General features: G+C 50.7%; 7 protein-coding genes across 7 annotated transcripts; 5 read left to right on the top strand and 2 right to left on the bottom strand.

The window, feature by feature from the left end:
* Positions 1 to 37: 37 nt before the first annotated feature.
* J7T55_006616 (uncharacterized protein) lies at positions 38 to 2,416 on the bottom strand (the record flags this gene model as incomplete). The annotated part of the gene is made up of 4 exons (XM_053130632.1): positions 38 to 879; positions 933 to 1,569; positions 1,650 to 2,221; positions 2,314 to 2,416. The coding sequence occupies 4 exons, from the start codon at positions 2,414 to 2,416 to the stop codon at positions 38 to 40; spliced, it is 2,154 nt and encodes a 717-aa protein (XP_053001380.1).
* Positions 2,417 to 4,712: 2,296 nt separating this feature from the next.
* J7T55_006615 (uncharacterized protein) lies at positions 4,713 to 5,784 on the top strand (the record flags this gene model as incomplete). Its single annotated transcript, XM_053130621.1, has 2 exons — positions 4,713 to 5,267; positions 5,317 to 5,784. 2 exons carry the CDS (start codon positions 4,713 to 4,715, stop codon positions 5,782 to 5,784), a joined length of 1,023 nt encoding a protein of 340 aa, XP_053001379.1.
* A 1,172-nt stretch (positions 5,785 to 6,956) lies between these two features.
* J7T55_006614 (uncharacterized protein) lies at positions 6,957 to 7,610 on the top strand (the record flags this gene model as incomplete). The annotated part of the gene is made up of 2 exons (XM_053130610.1): positions 6,957 to 7,381; positions 7,445 to 7,610. 2 exons carry the CDS (start codon positions 6,957 to 6,959, stop codon positions 7,608 to 7,610), a joined length of 591 nt encoding a protein of 196 aa, XP_053001378.1.
* Positions 7,611 to 8,347: 737 nt separating this feature from the next.
* On the top strand, positions 8,348 to 9,821 carry J7T55_006613 (serine protease; the record flags this gene model as incomplete). Its single annotated transcript, XM_053130599.1, has 6 exons — positions 8,348 to 8,617; positions 8,690 to 8,887; positions 8,947 to 9,037; positions 9,110 to 9,220; positions 9,314 to 9,549; positions 9,633 to 9,821. 6 exons carry the CDS (start codon positions 8,348 to 8,350, stop codon positions 9,819 to 9,821), a joined length of 1,095 nt encoding a protein of 364 aa, XP_053001377.1.
* Positions 9,822 to 10,814: 993 nt separating this feature from the next.
* J7T55_006612 (uncharacterized protein) lies at positions 10,815 to 11,895 on the top strand (the record flags this gene model as incomplete). Its single annotated transcript, XM_053130588.1, has 6 exons — positions 10,815 to 10,865; positions 11,040 to 11,158; positions 11,262 to 11,527; positions 11,590 to 11,684; positions 11,743 to 11,767; positions 11,840 to 11,895. The coding sequence occupies 6 exons, from the start codon at positions 10,815 to 10,817 to the stop codon at positions 11,893 to 11,895; spliced, it is 612 nt and encodes a 203-aa protein (XP_053001376.1).
* Positions 11,896 to 12,042: 147 nt separating this feature from the next.
* J7T55_006611 (uncharacterized protein) lies at positions 12,043 to 12,725 on the bottom strand (the record flags this gene model as incomplete). The annotated part of the gene is made up of 3 exons (XM_053130576.1): positions 12,043 to 12,194; positions 12,496 to 12,610; positions 12,693 to 12,725. 3 exons carry the CDS (start codon positions 12,723 to 12,725, stop codon positions 12,043 to 12,045), a joined length of 300 nt encoding a protein of 99 aa, XP_053001375.1.
* An 858-nt stretch (positions 12,726 to 13,583) lies between these two features.
* J7T55_006610 (uncharacterized protein) lies at positions 13,584 to 14,873 on the top strand (the record flags this gene model as incomplete). Its single annotated transcript, XM_053130565.1, has 4 exons — positions 13,584 to 13,925; positions 13,983 to 14,097; positions 14,315 to 14,387; positions 14,456 to 14,873. 4 exons carry the CDS (start codon positions 13,584 to 13,586, stop codon positions 14,871 to 14,873), a joined length of 948 nt encoding a protein of 315 aa, XP_053001374.1.
* Between the last annotated feature and the right edge of the window lie 1,829 nt (positions 14,874 to 16,702).

Here is a 16,702-nt window from a genome sequence, read left to right as displayed (position 1 = left end):
AGCAGCCACTCCTTCGACGGACACGCCAGCGGGCCTCTCATCTTTTCTCTTGCATAGTACTCTGTTCCGGCTTATCCTTCTTGCCATCATCCGCCCTGAACCACAACGACCAGCCTGACTTCCTGCTTTCATCATCCGAAGAGCCTCTCTTGGATTTGAACAAGTCCAGGGGTGGCTGCAGGAGGAAGGCAAAGGAGAACCGGCTTTCCCTGGGTGAGGAGCCGCCGCACGTCGTACACGACGACACAGATGAAACGCTGCCTCGATCCGCGGGACGGCCGAGGTGTGGGTGTTTCGTACACGGACGCGGATCGGTTGAATTGTGCAAGCGAAGTTTGTTCTGTAGTTTTTGCACCGGGCAGTTCACGGAAGCTGCAGGCTCGAGCTGTTGTGCCAATGGCTCGCGCGACTCCGTCACCTGTGCAGTAGGTGACGGCGGTACGATGGGTTCGTCGGTCCGCGATATTACCGATCGAACTTCAGGTACTGGCGACAGCGTGCTTCCGACGAAGAAGCCGTCCAAGTCCTGGTCAGAAGTCTTTGTCTTCGATCCACCACGGCTAACCAAGCCCTTCAAAGACTTTTGGATGATGGGCAGTGGCCTCTCGAGGATCGAAGGGGAAGCCAAGTCATCATCGTCGTGATCCCATGCGGATGGTGATCGAACCCTGCTCAGTCTTCCTGCTGGGGCCATGCGGGACTCGGTCATTTCTGGCTCAGGAGTAGATGTTCGGCTTGGGAGTCTCTTCCCGCGCCCCATGAATCCACCCCGGACACTCTTAAACGGCTGTTTGAATGATCGCAGGTAACCCTTCCTCCTGAGTCGGAAAAGGATCAGGATCAAAGTGCCGATCATTGCCACAGCAGAAACACTGCCGACTAATAAATTGTCAGTCAATTGTTATATCTCTATGTTCATTACAACCACTTACCAGCGATTCCTGCCATCTTTCCAGAGGACATGACAGGCCCGGGTGAAGTAGCATCGTTGCTGTTGGCGAGTGCGGATGGAAGAGGAGCTGATGCCAGAGACGGAGTCGGAGCGAGCTCGGCAACCAAGGAGCCCGAGGCGGAGGGTGGTACGACAACGGGCAGTGGTACAGGTGGAGGAGTTGTCTGTGGTGAGAGTGAGACTTGGGTCTGGGCAGCGAGAGGCGGTGTTGAGACGCTGAGTGAAGAAGAGGCGGGTATTTGCTGCTGCGTCGTGCTAGTTGATATGGGTGTACTTGAGGTCGAAGAAGTCGAGGTCAAAGATGAAGATGTCGAGGTTTGTTCTGGAGGTGGTGGTGGCGGCGGTGGTTGGGCTGCGAGAGGCGGTACTTCTTGTGAGGGAGCAGCAGCAGCAGGAGGGGGAGGAGGAGGAGGCTGTTCTGTAGGCTCAGCTTGGGGGGTGGAGGTTGTCGTCTGCTCAGCTGTCGAGGTTTGCTCTTGCGTCGTCGACTTAGATTCCTCTGACTTGGACTGGTTGTTGTTCCCATTATTATTATTGTTGTTATTATTATTGTTGTTGTTATTGTTGTTGTTGTTATTGTTGTTGTTGTTGTTGTTGTTCTCGTTGGGATTCTGTCCCTGATTTTGGGTTTGTCCTTGTCCTCTGTTGCCCCCCTGGTTCTGCTGGCCCTGCCCTCGATTACCGTCTTTGTTCTGACCTTGGTTCTGCCCTTGATTTTGGTTTTGGTTTTGGTTCTGGCCTTGGTTCTGTTGGCCTTGTCCTCGGTTGCCTGGGTTCTGGTTTCCGTTCTGATTACTCTGCCCTTGGCCTTGCCCTTGATTTCTATTGCCCCCTTGGTTCTGGTTTTGGTTTTGTGAACCTCCCGGTGGCCCTCCATTCGGGGGTCCATTGGCCTCTCTTTGAAAATCATCGGGATTTGGGCCGCCTTGCGGCGATGGTGGTCGTCCTTGGCCTCGTCCTTGTCCGTTGCCTCCGTTGGGACCCTGCCCCCCGCGGCCATCGTTGTTTGGATCGGGTCCTCCTCGTCCACCATCATTGGGAGGAGGTCGACCTGAGCCACCGCCCTGTGGAGAGTTTGGTCGGTCAGGGCCTTCGGGCTGACCTCCGCCACGCTGCCCACCTCCTCCGTTGCCTCCTCCTTGCTTTTCTCCTCCACCTCCATTACCGCCGCCTCCACCACCACCTCCGCCGCCTTCTTCTTTGCCCTTTCCTTCTTGCCGGCGTTGTGCGGGCCAGGCACTGCCCTGGGGCCGTCGGAGGACTCCCATACTCCAAGTAGACATGGATCGCAACCGCTATGACGAGATCCGGAGAATTAAACAACGGCAGATGCTGATCGAACCTCGATACCGAAATTCAACCTGTCACCACAATCGAAGCATCGTGTCCGGTGATGCGTGCGCTCGGAAGCTTGAAGGAGAAGCGGGCCCCGGAGTAACGGGCCTTGCTGGGGACGGGGTACATTAAGGACTAGTTCTGCGGCAGAAGAAACATATGAAAAGCCAGGCCGGCCCGGATTTCAGAAAGCATCTGTGCTTCTTGTTGGCGACTATGGTGGTGAAACATCCTCAGCGGGCGGGGGGCCGCACTGGCACACTTGGGCTGATGTGCTCGCTTCTCCTGGACCCCCCGTCTGTGCCCACCTTGCCAGCATTGCCATGCAACCATTAAACTCCCGTCAACTGACATGTGTTCGGCCTCTTTGGAACCCAATCTATTCACGGGAGATCTGCCGTGTTGGGATTGTTCGCAAAGCCGACTCAGGGGGGCAAGGCCTTGATTGGGGGCTGTTGAATGTTGGCAGCAGCTGGCACAGTGGCGTTTCGACTCTCAAACGCCAGGCATTGGATGCAGGCATAGGTCTGCTAGGCACGCTGGCTTTGTATGGGGTAAGCTTTGGCCTAGAGCATCGGGCCAAACGTGGAATTTTCAGTCCAAACGAAACCAAGCACTAGCCACAGGCACGGATGTGTAGCGTCCGAGCAGGTGTGCACAGCCGGGGGTGGGTCACACACACCTCCACAGTTGAGTTGACTCTGGGGCATTTTTTGCCGCCGGGGCGCCCAACGTGATTGGGGACGACTTCAGATGATTTCAGACGACAAGAGCCGTGCTGATTTAACGGCGACGCCTTCAGCTCAGCTGATTTCGAACTGGTGGCCTAAACGGGCCAAGGTTTGGATTTACTTCCTAGGCTTGAGCATTAATCATTTGATCTTCGCGACTCTGTCTAATTCTGCTGGTGTTCGACATCGGGAGATCTTCTATGCTTATTCTCGAAGAAGTAAGGTGCCCACCCAACGGGAGCTACAGTAGATCGTGCTCGAGTTCAGGAAGGACTGCGACAATTTTGTCAACGGGTCAAGTTACGAAAGAACCAGAATTGATCCCGCTCAAATAAATGGGGTTGGAAAGCGTCCTATTGCTCTTCCTTTCATACTCCGAGGACCATATAGCCAAACACGACTAACCTAACCTAGAAGTATATGCCGGAGCAAAAAGCCACAAAAAGCCACCTCCTGAGCGAATTCCCCCTGCTTGGAGTCCTCGGCCAAGTAGCAGCGGCATGGGAGAAACAGCGACTTCATCAACCTGCTGAACCAATTGCCGACAAATGAGGGTAAAAAGTGGCTTCCACATCCTTGGCCATCTGCGGCTCCGGCTGCCGAGGGAGGATTGTGTCACAAATTCGGCTCAAAACACCAGGGTTTTTAAGCTCAAATGGCCCCTGTTCGGGGATTTACCTCTACCGTTTCGTGCATTCGGTACCACCGTAGCGATAACTCGGTTGGGAAACACGGCGATCTAATGTGCAGGCTGGAAATGTCATGTGCTCGCTTCCTACGCTGGCACATGCACATGCACATACACAGGCGCATTGGACCCGCGAGAAAAAGCATGAAGGTGATGCGTGTGAGGTATAAAGCAGCAACATGCAAAGTATTGAATTCAGATACGTGTGTTGCAAAGTTTCTAGAGCATTAAGCACAGCCTCATAGTTTTTGTGTCTGTGCTGAAGCAGGGAAAGGATCATGCTCCTCACCTAAATCCAGCAGACATGGGTTTGTGGGGGTTACCCCTGGCTCTTGCAGTTGCTCTGTGTTTCGAGGTCTTTCGAGGGTTATACCCGGACATTTGCAAACGCTTGGTCACATATTTAACTCTCACTTACAGTGGGCGGTTTGTTGAGTGCGATCCAGGCATGAGAATTGTGATTTGCTGTATACTAGTAGATCTCGGGCTGTGCTCGCACGTCAGAGTCCAAAATTTTGATGACATGAGATGCTATGAACGGGAAATTGAAATCCCTGCGCTGATGGTTGGTCAAGGTGTATCTGAGCTGGCTGGGTCGAGGGGCTGTTAATTCATCAGCAGTGGTATTTGTCAGATTCCCCAGCACTTGAGCCAGACCAGCAAAGCTGATGAGCACAGCGTCATGCCAACGCAAATGTAACGAAGAAGAAGACTGATATCGGAGATAGTGAGGGGAAAAGTTCATACATTGATCTGGAAGTAATCAAGTACACATTGGACTCGGGAAAAATACCAACCTCAAGCTATGACTAATTCTTGTCTTGCACACATAAGCGCCAACCACACAGCTAATAACTGGATCAACCAATGACAGCATTTGTCAGCCAGACGAGGAGATTTATATACGGCACGATTGTTGAATGTAAACAGTTGTTTAGGAGTGAGCACCATGTTCACGAGTCCTACTTCGAAAAGCTCACAGGCCCGAACTTCAGTGTATGGGAAAATGGCTCCAACAGAATTGCCTTTACTAGTTGTCTTCGGAGCAACCGGCTCGCAGGGTCGCAGTGTGATCACAGCCCTGCAGACCTCCAACAATGCGGCGTATCGTCTGCGAGGGCTCACCTCTAACCAGTCTAGTGATGCAGCAAAAGAGCTTTCGAAGAGCGGCGTTGAAGTGGTCGAAGTCGACATAGGGTCAGAGGCCAGTATTCACAGAGCAGTGGAAGGGGCAGAGGTGGTGTTTGCAAATACAGTCTTTCCTCCAGATATATTTGCTTCCCATGGAGCTGCTGCCGCGGAGGAGGCCGAGTCCAAGACTGCCTTGAGGATTGCCCGCGCAGTCGCACAGATCAAAACTCTGAAGCACTTGGTGTGGTCTACCCTTCCCGATGCCAAGAAGAAGACCGCTGGGAAATTACATATTCCTCATTTTCAGTCCAAGGTTGCTGCGGTAGAATTCATTCGCAGCCAGCCAGAGTTGGTCAAGAAGACTACGATGCTATCTGTCGGCATGTATGGATCTAATCTGAAGAATCCTGGATATGTACCAGTCTATGATGTGAGTTCTGGCCCCATATCCTATTGGCACTCGCTAACTTTTACGCAAGGCATCTATCAAAAGATATGTAGTAAAGCTCCCTCTTCGCGCTGATGTCTCATTTTCCAGCATCGGAGATGAGCGCAAGAACATTGGTGTGATCGTATGTGCCATCCTTCGTAGCGGAGAGAAGAGTTACGACAAATGGGTCGTCGGAGAAGCGCACAAGACGACAATGAACAAGGACGTGGATGCACTGGACAAGGTCGTTCAGGAGCAGCTCGGAATCGACAAGCGAGTGATATTTGTGGAAACATCACTTAAAGACTATGAGGTTGACTCGGGTATTTTGGTCACGGAAAAGGGCCCCATGTTTCAGTACTATGAATTGCAAGATGATGCATTCGTTGACTTTGGGCAGGATGGGAAGACATTATACCCACACGAACTCGGGGTCACTCATGCCGAACTGGCAACGGTGGAGGACTGCCTCAGGTCTTTCGACTGGCAGCAAATTCTTCAGGGACAGAGACAGTGAGCTGGGTAGTTCCTTTCATGTTGATGCAGTTGTCCATGAGTCTTCATGGTCCCCGATTTTGATATCACATTCCCTAGGTTTGAAGTGTCACGGGCTCCTATGGTGGTATGGATTGATCTGAAGCTTGTTAGCTCACGTTGTCCAACGGGGCTCAAAAATATAAGAAGACAAGAGAACATATCAGTCTATCCTATGCACGTATGGTCAAATCTATAAGCCGGGGACATCATTCCATGCTTGTCATCGATCATCATCTAGGGATTTCTCATGAACCACTCGCATATGCAAATACCACGTGCAAGAGGAAAGGGCAATGGTAAGAGTCGAGACAGATGGGTACAACGTTCCATCACATACCGAAACATATATGGAAAACATTGTCAATACTCCAGCCGGAGGCAGCTAGAGGCACTGCAAGAACCTCGCCACAGCTCCATTGTGTGACACCCGGACAGCGGAATCATCGGGATCACCGTTACGAGAATCAATCGGTGTGACCCACGCCTTGGTTCTCCTGTACACAGCAGCGCCATAGTACCCGAGTGTATAGCCAAAATAGAAAAAGGCGGCGAATAGTGGTACGCTAGATTAGCGGTCAGGAATCATTGGTCGAGTGCGACTCGACCGATTCTTCACTGCACTGTCAGGTTAGTGGTGCAACTCCTGCAAGTGCGGTCCAAGGCCGTAAAGTGGTGGAAGACTACCAGGTGCGATTCGACACGAGTCAAAATCTAAGACATACCTATAAGCGTTGTCGGCAGCTACGAGCCCGAAAGGAGGGAGCGGGAGCCCGCAAGTGACGTTGGATATTTGGGAATGGGCAGGGAATACGAGGCCTTGGCATCAGCGATCACCGCCGACGTCACCCTGCCAGCCACTCACAGTTGAAGAGGATCAACTTCTAGGCTTCTTCCGTATGCACGCATCTCCAGGTGCCCATTACGAGAGATGCAACAGCTCATTCTTCCTTTGTGAAGTAGTCACGATGGCTGCGCAGAAGGACACCAAGATATTTAAAAGCAAGCCATATTGCCGCACAAACATGCTGTTGATACTCGTACATGTTCACCATCGACTCTAGTCCTTAAATCACATTAAGCCTAAAGAAAATCTACAATACTCTCTGATCCTATCGTACACAACTGCTCTTTTCTCCCATATCACGCCTCAACATGATGCATCGAGTTATCTCATTGATCGTGGCCGCCGCCGCGTGCTGCTCTTGCACGCCCCTCGAAAAGGCGCCTCGGGACTCGGCCGGCTGCTCAGACACATCGTTCGGTGACTTCCATTGGACAGTAGAAGACTTCGACTATCACGCTTCATACATTTTCACTACGCCTGCCCACCAGAATTCGTGGGGATATGTCAACTTCAACCTGTCGAACCCTGCAGTTCCGGATCTTCTGGCTTCGTGTAACGCAGCAAGCAGCCAGCTCTCGGACTTCTTCTACGGAAACTTTCAATACAATTGCACATTCAACGGGGAAGTAGGCCAGCCAGGACCAGCACCGGCCAAGTTCACGTTTAGCCGGCCCTCAGGTGAACTGGTCATTGACCAGTCGTGGGTTTGCAACGACCAAGATCCTCAATACCCGTGAGTGCCACCGATGCCCTGCTCATTAGCCTATATTCCCTAGCTTACATACAACCGATACAGTATCACGTTCTTTGCCACTGGACAGGTCAATTTGACGCTGGACTGCACCGACACTACCTGGCAGAACACGAATTGGACTATGGGCCAATTTTACTCAACCAGAAATGTTGATTGCGCACCGGTGACGGTTGATCTCAAACCGTCTCAGATCTCGGCAGTGGCATAGAATGATCACTCTGAAAGCAAATATTGATAGAGGATGTCTCAGAAGATCTGTTTTACGGGCTGCTTTGGCGTATAGATGGTTGGGAGCTGAGGGGACCCATTCGTGTTTACAAATAATTCCGTAAGAACCTAAGAATTAGTCACACGATAATTAATTCCTGTTGAAAACTTTGATTCGTTTCTCTGCTTCTCGGGAATGACACGGAATACACCATATCCCTCGGACGTGATTGACAGTCGACTCGCAGCTTTCCTGACTTACTGGAGTAGAACCTAAATGCGGTAGATTCGGCCACTATTTCCGCAGGAAGGAAGTATTTCGAAGGCAATCGCCACTTCCGTGTCTAAAGAGCAGTCAATGATGAGTAGCAGCCCAGTTCATGGATGCTTGCGTCTTTACCTCGCACCGCTGGTCAATGAGCATAGGTAGCCACATAGGATGGATAGTGCAGCTGTCGTTCCGTCAACTACGCTCTTTCCCAGGGGAACAGGCGGTTGTCCGACACACAGCAGGTGGAGTAGGAAGGTACTCAACAGACTCTCGTCCTTTGTAATCTGATGTTGATCCTCGAAGAAGGTTGACGTCCTTGGAAACAACAGCAGACAAATAATCAGAAACACAAATACAACCACACACATAACAACGATATCGAACATCAATATTTGCGGGTCTTTCTACCACGGCCTGACGATCTGAGAAGTACTGCGCTTGCCCAATCATCGCACGTCACCTCCATCATGCACTTCAACAGAAATCTCGCACTTGCTACGGCATTTGCAGTCCCCTCCTCAGCGCTTGCAACCCTCTACGAGGACCACCACACCAGTGACGCGGTCGTTCAAGGCAAGTTCATCGTGAAGATGAAAGATGCTATGAGCACTGTCGCAGCAAACGAGGTCGAGAACCTGATGGACACTATCGACTACGTCTACAACGTTGGCTCGTTTAAGGGCTTCGCCGGAAGTCTCGACAATGCTGCCCTCGCCGCTGTACAGGCCCACCCAAGTGTGAGCCCACTCTCGATATCTCCGGAGTCATCCTAGTCTCAAGCCTTGAATGTTGCTGACAGCACAGCACAGGTGGACTACATTGAGAGGGAGGTGGCAGTCCGTGCCAGCAGCTACGTAACACAACACGGAGCCCCATGGGGCCTCGGGCGAATCTCGCATAAGGGTCCTGAGAACTTCACGGATGGTACTACGTACGTCTATGACGATTCTGCCGGCGAAGGTGTTTGTGCATATGTGATCGATTCGGGCATTCGTGTCGACCACGAGGTGAGCGCGTGTCACACTGCTCAAGACATGACGAGTCGAATCTGAGTTTCAATTCTTAGGAATTCGAAGGCCGAGCCGAATCTCTAGTGAATTTTGCAGGTGGCGACGACGAGGACACTACTGGACACGGGACTCACGTTGCTGGTACAAGTAAGTTATCGCATCTGAGAAGGGCGCCTTTCAGTGCATGGTCACGCTCAAAGTAGGCTAATCTATGATCAGTCGGCGGAGCAACCTATGGTGTGGCCAAGAAAGTCAATTTATACTCTGTCAAGGTCCTCGGAGACGCGACTACACTGGAAAACGACATCATGACTTCCAGCGCCGTTGCGGGTATGCAATTTGTTGCCAATGACACACGAACTCGGCACTGTCCAAATGGCACTGTTGCAAACTTGTCCTTTGGCATTACACATTCCCGCGCAGTCAACGATGTGGCCAAGTCTCTCCTCAACATGGGAGTCTTTATCGCTGTTGCTACTGGCAATGAAGGCCAAGACGCGAGCTTCTGGTCTCCTGCGAATGAGCCGGCCCTGTGCACGGTGGGAGCTACAGACAAGAACAATCTCCTGGCAAAGTTTTCCAACCACGGCCCTATCGTAGATATCTTGGCACCCGGCGTCGATATTCTTTCTGCTTCGATTGCCAACACAACTGCTTCGGTAAGTGGTTCATTCAGAGCAGCAAGATGCTATTATTCGACATCATGCATGTGTCAGTTTCAATTCTGATAAGTGACTTCCAGATTTCCTTTAACGGCACTTCTATGTCTGCACCTCATGTTGCTGGTCTTGCCGCATGCCTGCTTGCCTCTCAGCACCTGGACCCGAAGACCCTGTGCGAATACATGGCGAAGACAGCAAATCCATTGATCACCGTTCTTCAGAACAACACCGTCAATCTCGTGGCTTTCAACGGCAACCCAGAGGGATAAGAGGTCCACGCAAATTGATATGCAGTTTGGAGCGACGTCGAGCGGTCGTGGAGGCTTTCTGCCGACAGAAAGACAACAAGCTGATAAGTTTGGAGCCTGGAAGGATCATCCTTCTATGGGACACAGATTTACGGTCCCTGAACTGGGTTGCGCAAATGGAGCGTGTATCGAAAACCAGACCTATGTACCTATATACCTATGTGATGATACAACCTACGAATAGCACGCATCACAAAATTGTAACTGCATGTCAATCAATCTTCACACACTTCAGATGTGCTATTACCATGACTGATCTTTCCAGCCATGTCAAGAATGATCTGCGTTCCACGGTCTCTGCTATGCCTGTATTGCCTTCGTGGGAGCTATCTAGATTCAACGGGTCTTTGATGTTTACTTATTGACAGTCCGGGGGGGGGGCTATTGGATCGTACTCAACCCATATTCCCAAAGTTGTAGTGATGCGCTTGACCATGGTCTAGGCACATGGCGAGGTCTATTCTGAGAAGTGAAGGAGTGTAGTATAGACAGAACGAATCGCTTCCCATGAAATCAAAGAATGAAGAGCAATTATGCACCATTTCCCAATATCTTTTCGATGGATACAAGGGGCTTCAGGTGTCAGTATTCATTCTTAGAATTTAGTAACCAAGTATCAAGCGTGGCGATCACACTGAGCAACTTGCGAGTCTTTCCCTCCAGGCGTTTGTAGACTGCATAAGGAGCTAGTGCATCGAAGTAGGAAAACTCAAACGGGAGGAAAACACAAACGCCTGAGTTCCAATCGACACGTTCAACGGAGCTGTTCCATTCACCACATAATTGTGGAGACCGCCCAACATCTTCGCAAAACAAAAGGAAGCTGCCTTCAGCAACCAACTCTCAACTCTCTTCCCAATACTTCGCACATCGACCGTCAACGACAAGACCTTCTGTTCTCAATCTTTTACCAGACAATCAATACTTGAGACATCGCTTCTCCACAATCACACCATGGCCAACCTGGTTTTCATCCTCGCCGTTCTCGGCTACCTCATCACCAATGTTTGTTTCCTGTCTCCTGCCCGTACCTGATCCAAATATACCCAGAAACATCACGTTACTCACACCAGCCCCAAACACTCATAACCTACTTCTGATCAAGTGCGCTGGACTTTGTCGTCTGCATTAAACCTTTGATCTTGCCTGATGCCATCCAGGTTCTGACCACACTCACAGATTGGTGGCCTCAAGGTACCCATGGCTGGCAACGATCTCATGAGCACCACTTGTACTGTTCAGCATGATGCCGCGGACGCTAGCCCTGTCAACATTGCTGGAAGAAACCAGGATGTGTGGTAAGTTGGATCCGCTCAAGAGCATACACCCGCCCTTTTTCCCAACACAAGGCTTGCACACCTCGGAGTGTAACCCGCACAACTAATCGAATTCTGCGCCTAGGAACCCCCCAAACCACACCCTCCTGAACAACCCTGTGCCTCATGCCAGCAGCTCCGGCCAGCCTCCCGCCACCCCAACTGCTGACAACCCCCCCGGTGTTCCAACTCCTTCTGGCACTGTTATTTGCTGGCGGTTCCCAGACACAAACATTTTCTACACTGAGCTCGGTGTGGGAAAACTATTGCAGCAGGACGGCAAACCCACGATCGATGCTGGCCCAAGCAAGTGTGCCAGGGTGGCCTGCAATTACAGCGGGGCCATATACTGTATGTACTCTTGGCTGGTTCTCCCCTGGCTCTTCCATGGCTCTTCTGACTTCTTAACCAAGGGTGCAACGACAACAACCACAACATCACACTCGAAAACTACGATCGACTCGCATGGGCTGCGACTGACATCTATGAGAAGTGCAACACGAACCTCGTAAGTTTTTGGACGCACTACTGAGCTGTGAAAAAAAAATGACTAACAATTTCTGTAGACGTACGAGGGTTTGACTTCTGGTCGTAAGTTTTACACCTTTTCATCGCCATACAACGTTTTCATTCGAGATTCATTGCTGACATAGGTATGCACAGAGAACTTCTACTACGATGAGGGCTGGAACGTTATCGTTCGGGGGGATACCTGCTAAGTGACGATACTTCAAATTCAGATCAGGTTTCTTCCCATTTTCTGGAAAGAATGAAGTTTGGCATCGAGGAAGGGCGACGATAGTGATGGAGGACGATACACAGCTCTAGTGGAAACGGCTCTGGCCGAAATGTGAGAGTTTTTCACTCTAAAAAGATGTGTTCACGTGCTTGTGAAAGATGAACTCTGCATGCACATGCGACTTCTTTTCCGTAGCCACTGCTCTGGGGCTCTTGTGCGCAGTGAACTTGTTGCTGAGATTTTCACCGAGCGCATCGGACAGCGCCAGCTCCTGGCCCACTGGATTTTGGCGCTATCTGAAGCTACAGGGAAAATGGATGCACCCACACCCCCAAGCGTGGTTGTGGCCCTCATATAGTGGCTTCCTGATTCCAACACTATCAAGAGTCACAGCTACTCTGCGGAAATCAATACAAAATCCGCTGTCAAGTCCTCGCCTGTGCAATTATCATGCCCCGACAGAACTAGTGTTGCCTTGGGAGTCTACTTTGTGTGAAGACTGACCATCTACCTGCCCAACCCGCCGCACGAGCCATCTAGGGGAGAGAGTCTGAGGCGCGGCGTCTCTGCTGTGACAAACCTTTGCTGTCGTTTTGGTTCATTCCTCGCGACTGGTCGTCATGTAATTCTCTGTACTTTGCTGCTGGGATTGCTGTCTGACCGAAGCTTTGCATCTCCTGAGATTGGTCCATGGACTGGCAGAAGGGGACTGGCCTGTATGCAGTTTATCGTCAGACGGCTCGAGCATTTTTTATGGCAAGAATCGTCTGCACTCACATTCGGCAGCTTTCTGGCCTTTGATCCTATCATGTCCTTCTCGTCACTTGCAAACCACTCGGGAAACGACGTATCCATCTAAGGGGAGGCGCATGCCATCTTTGCTTTGCGTACTGCCCGGATATATCGAAGTGAAGAAAAGTAGATTGACAATCGTCCTGTGGTTGAGATATGGAATAACTTCTGACCAGATCTACGGGTGGCACCAGATCGTGAATCGCGCGAACAACTGACTGAAAAAAAGTATGAATGATTCAGGTGCATGTAGATGGGAATTTTGCTGAGCTGGGTCTTTGGGGTCTTGAAAAAATCTGTCCTCCATCCAAAGCATAATGCGAGACTAGGCAGCTGACGAGGAATTTTATGGCGTGGGGTGACTGCTAGTGGTGAACACCATGTTTGAAGCAGATCATCTCACTACAACGGCTCCAGATAGACGCTGCACGAGAGAGGTGATGCAGGACAAGGGTTGGTTCTTGCTGTAACATGAACTCTCGGCCAGGCTCGCATTGAGCGAACCGGAATTTCGCAATCAGCACACTCGCTAACCGATGGCCCGAAAACATCCTTGTGGAAGGATCACCTTGCAGCTGCAGGTCAGCATACTGTGTAGCCCCCAAATGCGACTTTGTTCTCAACTCGGCTTTATCATTTGAGCGATTGCCTGCTAAATGCGGTCCGTCATATGATGCGACACCTTCTGCGACGCTGTGGAAGACCAAGCAACAGCCGTCGGCCGCCGACCCAGGATCCAGAGACGGACCAAGTGTCCTTGACTTGTCCTCGCCCTCTCACCTATATATGCTATAGATCACTCTGTAAATCGGATACTACGTCTCGAACAATACGATACGCACCGAAATCGACTCAGTGGACTCACACACAGCAAAGATGGATGAACTCCGAGCAATTATGCAAGAGACAATCACAACCTTCGTGCAGAACAATACAGCTGTCGTCAAGACAAAGGATGTCTCTCTACTTTCGTCCGTCCTCTCCGATGACTGCGTGAAGATGTACCGGCCGCACTCGTTCGTCAACAAATACCCGCAGTTCTTTAAAGCCCAGATCACGAATGCGGAATACGAGGCGCAGGTGAAGATGGAGTTGCAAACTATTTCCGATGTAGTGCAGAACGTCACCCGGACCGTGATCGATGCGCATCAGCGCGTGGCTAACGTGTGGATCGAGATGATTGTGCACACAGTCGATGGGCTCAAGAGCTTTGTCGAGGTAATGTTCTGACTTGATTCAATGTTAGAGTCCCCTGAAGCTAATTGTCTTTACAAGGTCATCTATGACCTGGAGTTCACCCAGGATGGGAAGCAGATCTCTCAGTACATTGAGTTTGTGGACACCTATGAGAGTGCCAAGGTGTTGGAGCAAATGCTGAGCAAGCTTGGTAGTGGGAATTGATGAAGGTTCATCATCGTGGGATGTGTATCGGGCCGGCCCTTGAGGCGCTGAGCTTCTGTTCTTGGTACTCATCAAGAAGCCTGCTAGTCTTGAATATTATTCACATCCCTAATATTTACACTCTTGACAGAGTGAGGTCTGTGAGGCATCAAACTGGCTAAGGCAACTGTGCCGTCGTGGGCGTTGTCTGATTCCCTTGATTACAGGCGGTGGCACACAGAATAGAGAAGATGGATTCGTTCTTGCTGGAATGCTTCTGAGCTCACCCGCCCATCCTCTGTGAGTCCAACCTGATGTGTTACCAAGCACGGAATTTGTCGACTGACAGTAACAGTGAGTGCGCAAAGAGTGGCCCTTTCAGCGTCCACGCTAAAAGACGGTACACACATACCGAAGGGGTGCAGAATTGCTTTTACCAACGCTAAGCATCAGACGGACCCCGCAATTACACCGGACCCGTTCACGTTCGATCCTATGCGTAGCTATCGTAAGCGGTACTCGTTGCCGGATCAACAGGATAGGCACCAGGCTGTTCTCACCGACATGGACAACAATTTCATGGTTGGCTATGGGAACCACACTTGCCCGGGAAAGTTTCTCGGAGTTGCTGAGTTTAAGATGCCGGTGGCACGTTTTCTTGCGGAAATTGATTTCAAGTATCCTGGGGGCAAGTCGATGCCGAAGACTTTGAGTGCGGGTGAGAATGTGTTTTTGGACCCTAGTGCAAGACTTTTGATTAGGAAGAGGAAGATTTCTGGTACTTAGGTGTGTGCTATATACTAATGTAGCCAAATAGAAGACAGGAAAATATGTGTGTGTGCCTAGTCTGGTTGTGTGGCCTCGCCAATCCGTTGAATGCTATTCCTCGATACATCAACCCTTTTCAATGTCTAAAAGCACGACTTTCGGTCTTCGCTGCGGTCCTCTCTAAGTTCAGCAGTTGAGCACCCGATTTTGACTCAAGTGTAGCTCGACAGATGCCCTCTCGGAATGCAAGGGAGGCAGGCAAAGACAGTCAGGGTCAGCAATAGTAGGGACATTGTTCCATCGTTGCTTTTATTTTTTGCCCCTCTCGCCGCCGCAATAGAAAGGGACTTCATGCTGGGAAATATAATAATGAAGAAGTTGCATCATTTCACTCTGCAAGATTGGCAACGTGTTCGCCATACGAGATGGAGGGGCGGGTGCTGCAACTCGTCTGACCCGTCCCGTGTGACCCTGAGGAGTGTCACGGGCAAGTATCAAATCCGCGCTAAATTGGTGGTAACCAAGATTCCAGCATCACCTCAGAGGTCTTTTGAACAACAACCGGGCAGAATTAGTGAATTTTACTCGGTCAATAGCCCCATGTGCCAGTGCATCATACTAGGCCTGCAACCCTGCCACCTCACTTTAGATGTCCATTGATGGAAAAAGCACCAGCCACCGGCCATCCAATTTGATACATGGTCGAGGTACAACACCAAGAAAATATCCTTGATTTACCTTCGTAAAATCTATCATGGGCACAAGTGACCGTAATTCCAGCCTGAATACGCCAGTAGTGGATGCATCGTGCCCCCTACTCGCTCTATTAGGACTGTCAACTGGCCACTGGATTCGAAGAAGCCTCGTGCCACACACCTATTGATGTGCTGCTGGTATTGTTGGAGATGACTTTCTAGATTGTGGACCATTCCTACACCGTCCAGAAAATATATATCTGGCTCGTGCATGTTGTCTCGCAGCCTCTGTGGCCTACCGATTATCTCTCCATACCGCAAACGAAATTTGCCCTCGTACGATCGTTACTATCCCCCCTATTCTACCGCATAATGAGAGTTACTCTCCTTTTCTTGGCCACTCTCGCTGGCACGGCTCTTGCGGGTCCACTACGCTCCGATGTTGACATCCGGGCCCACCTCGCCCGGGGCTTTGTCAGTATCAATGATGGACAAGAGAGCACTCGTGGAATTTCCCAGAGAGGTGGCCCTCATGGGCCTGCCATAGAGGACGCTTAGCTTATGCCAACTGTCGATGGCCAGCCCGCGCAAACAAAGCTTCGGAAATTGGGCACCGCGTGAGTGACCGTTTGCATCGCTACACCGTCTCAATAATTGGGTATGTATGTACGGGAACTGAGCAGCCTGGTAGTGATCATACATTGGTGGCCCATGTGAAGGACTCAAGGCAGGATTCTGGTGACTGGAAGAGACAAGGACGAATTGTCGTCGAATACCTGCGTTCCAGCCGAGGATTAATCGGATCTTGCAGGTCTTTTCATATTGTGTATATACGAAAGGAGTAATAATTATCACACATCCCTCGTTTCAACATGGACTGCTCATCTGGCTTCATTCTTTAATCTGCGATGGGCACCTTTTACGAGACACAACTGGCTTGCCGGCCTCGAACGCCCTTACAGGAAACCCCTCTGCGTCTGTTCGGCAGAATGTGCAGTCCCGACAGGTCACGGAAAAGCAAGTTATGCAATGACCGTGCAAAAGTATTGCTGTGGTTATTGTGTCATAAGAGGGTCTCTTCCGAGTCATCCACCATCGACCTATGCAGGTATCTATGTTGTCGTCTGAGTCGCTTGTTTCTGCCCGATAACA

This window comes from Diaporthe amygdali (genome assembly GCF_026229845.1).
Source record: "Diaporthe amygdali strain CAA958 chromosome Unknown NODE_1_length_4327563_cov_65_473760, whole genome shotgun sequence".
NCBI classification, from domain to species: Eukaryota; Fungi; Ascomycota; class Sordariomycetes; order Diaporthales; family Diaporthaceae; genus Diaporthe; species Diaporthe amygdali.
Note: the sequence above shows the minus strand (reverse complement) of the source record. Positions and strands in the feature narration are given on the sequence as shown.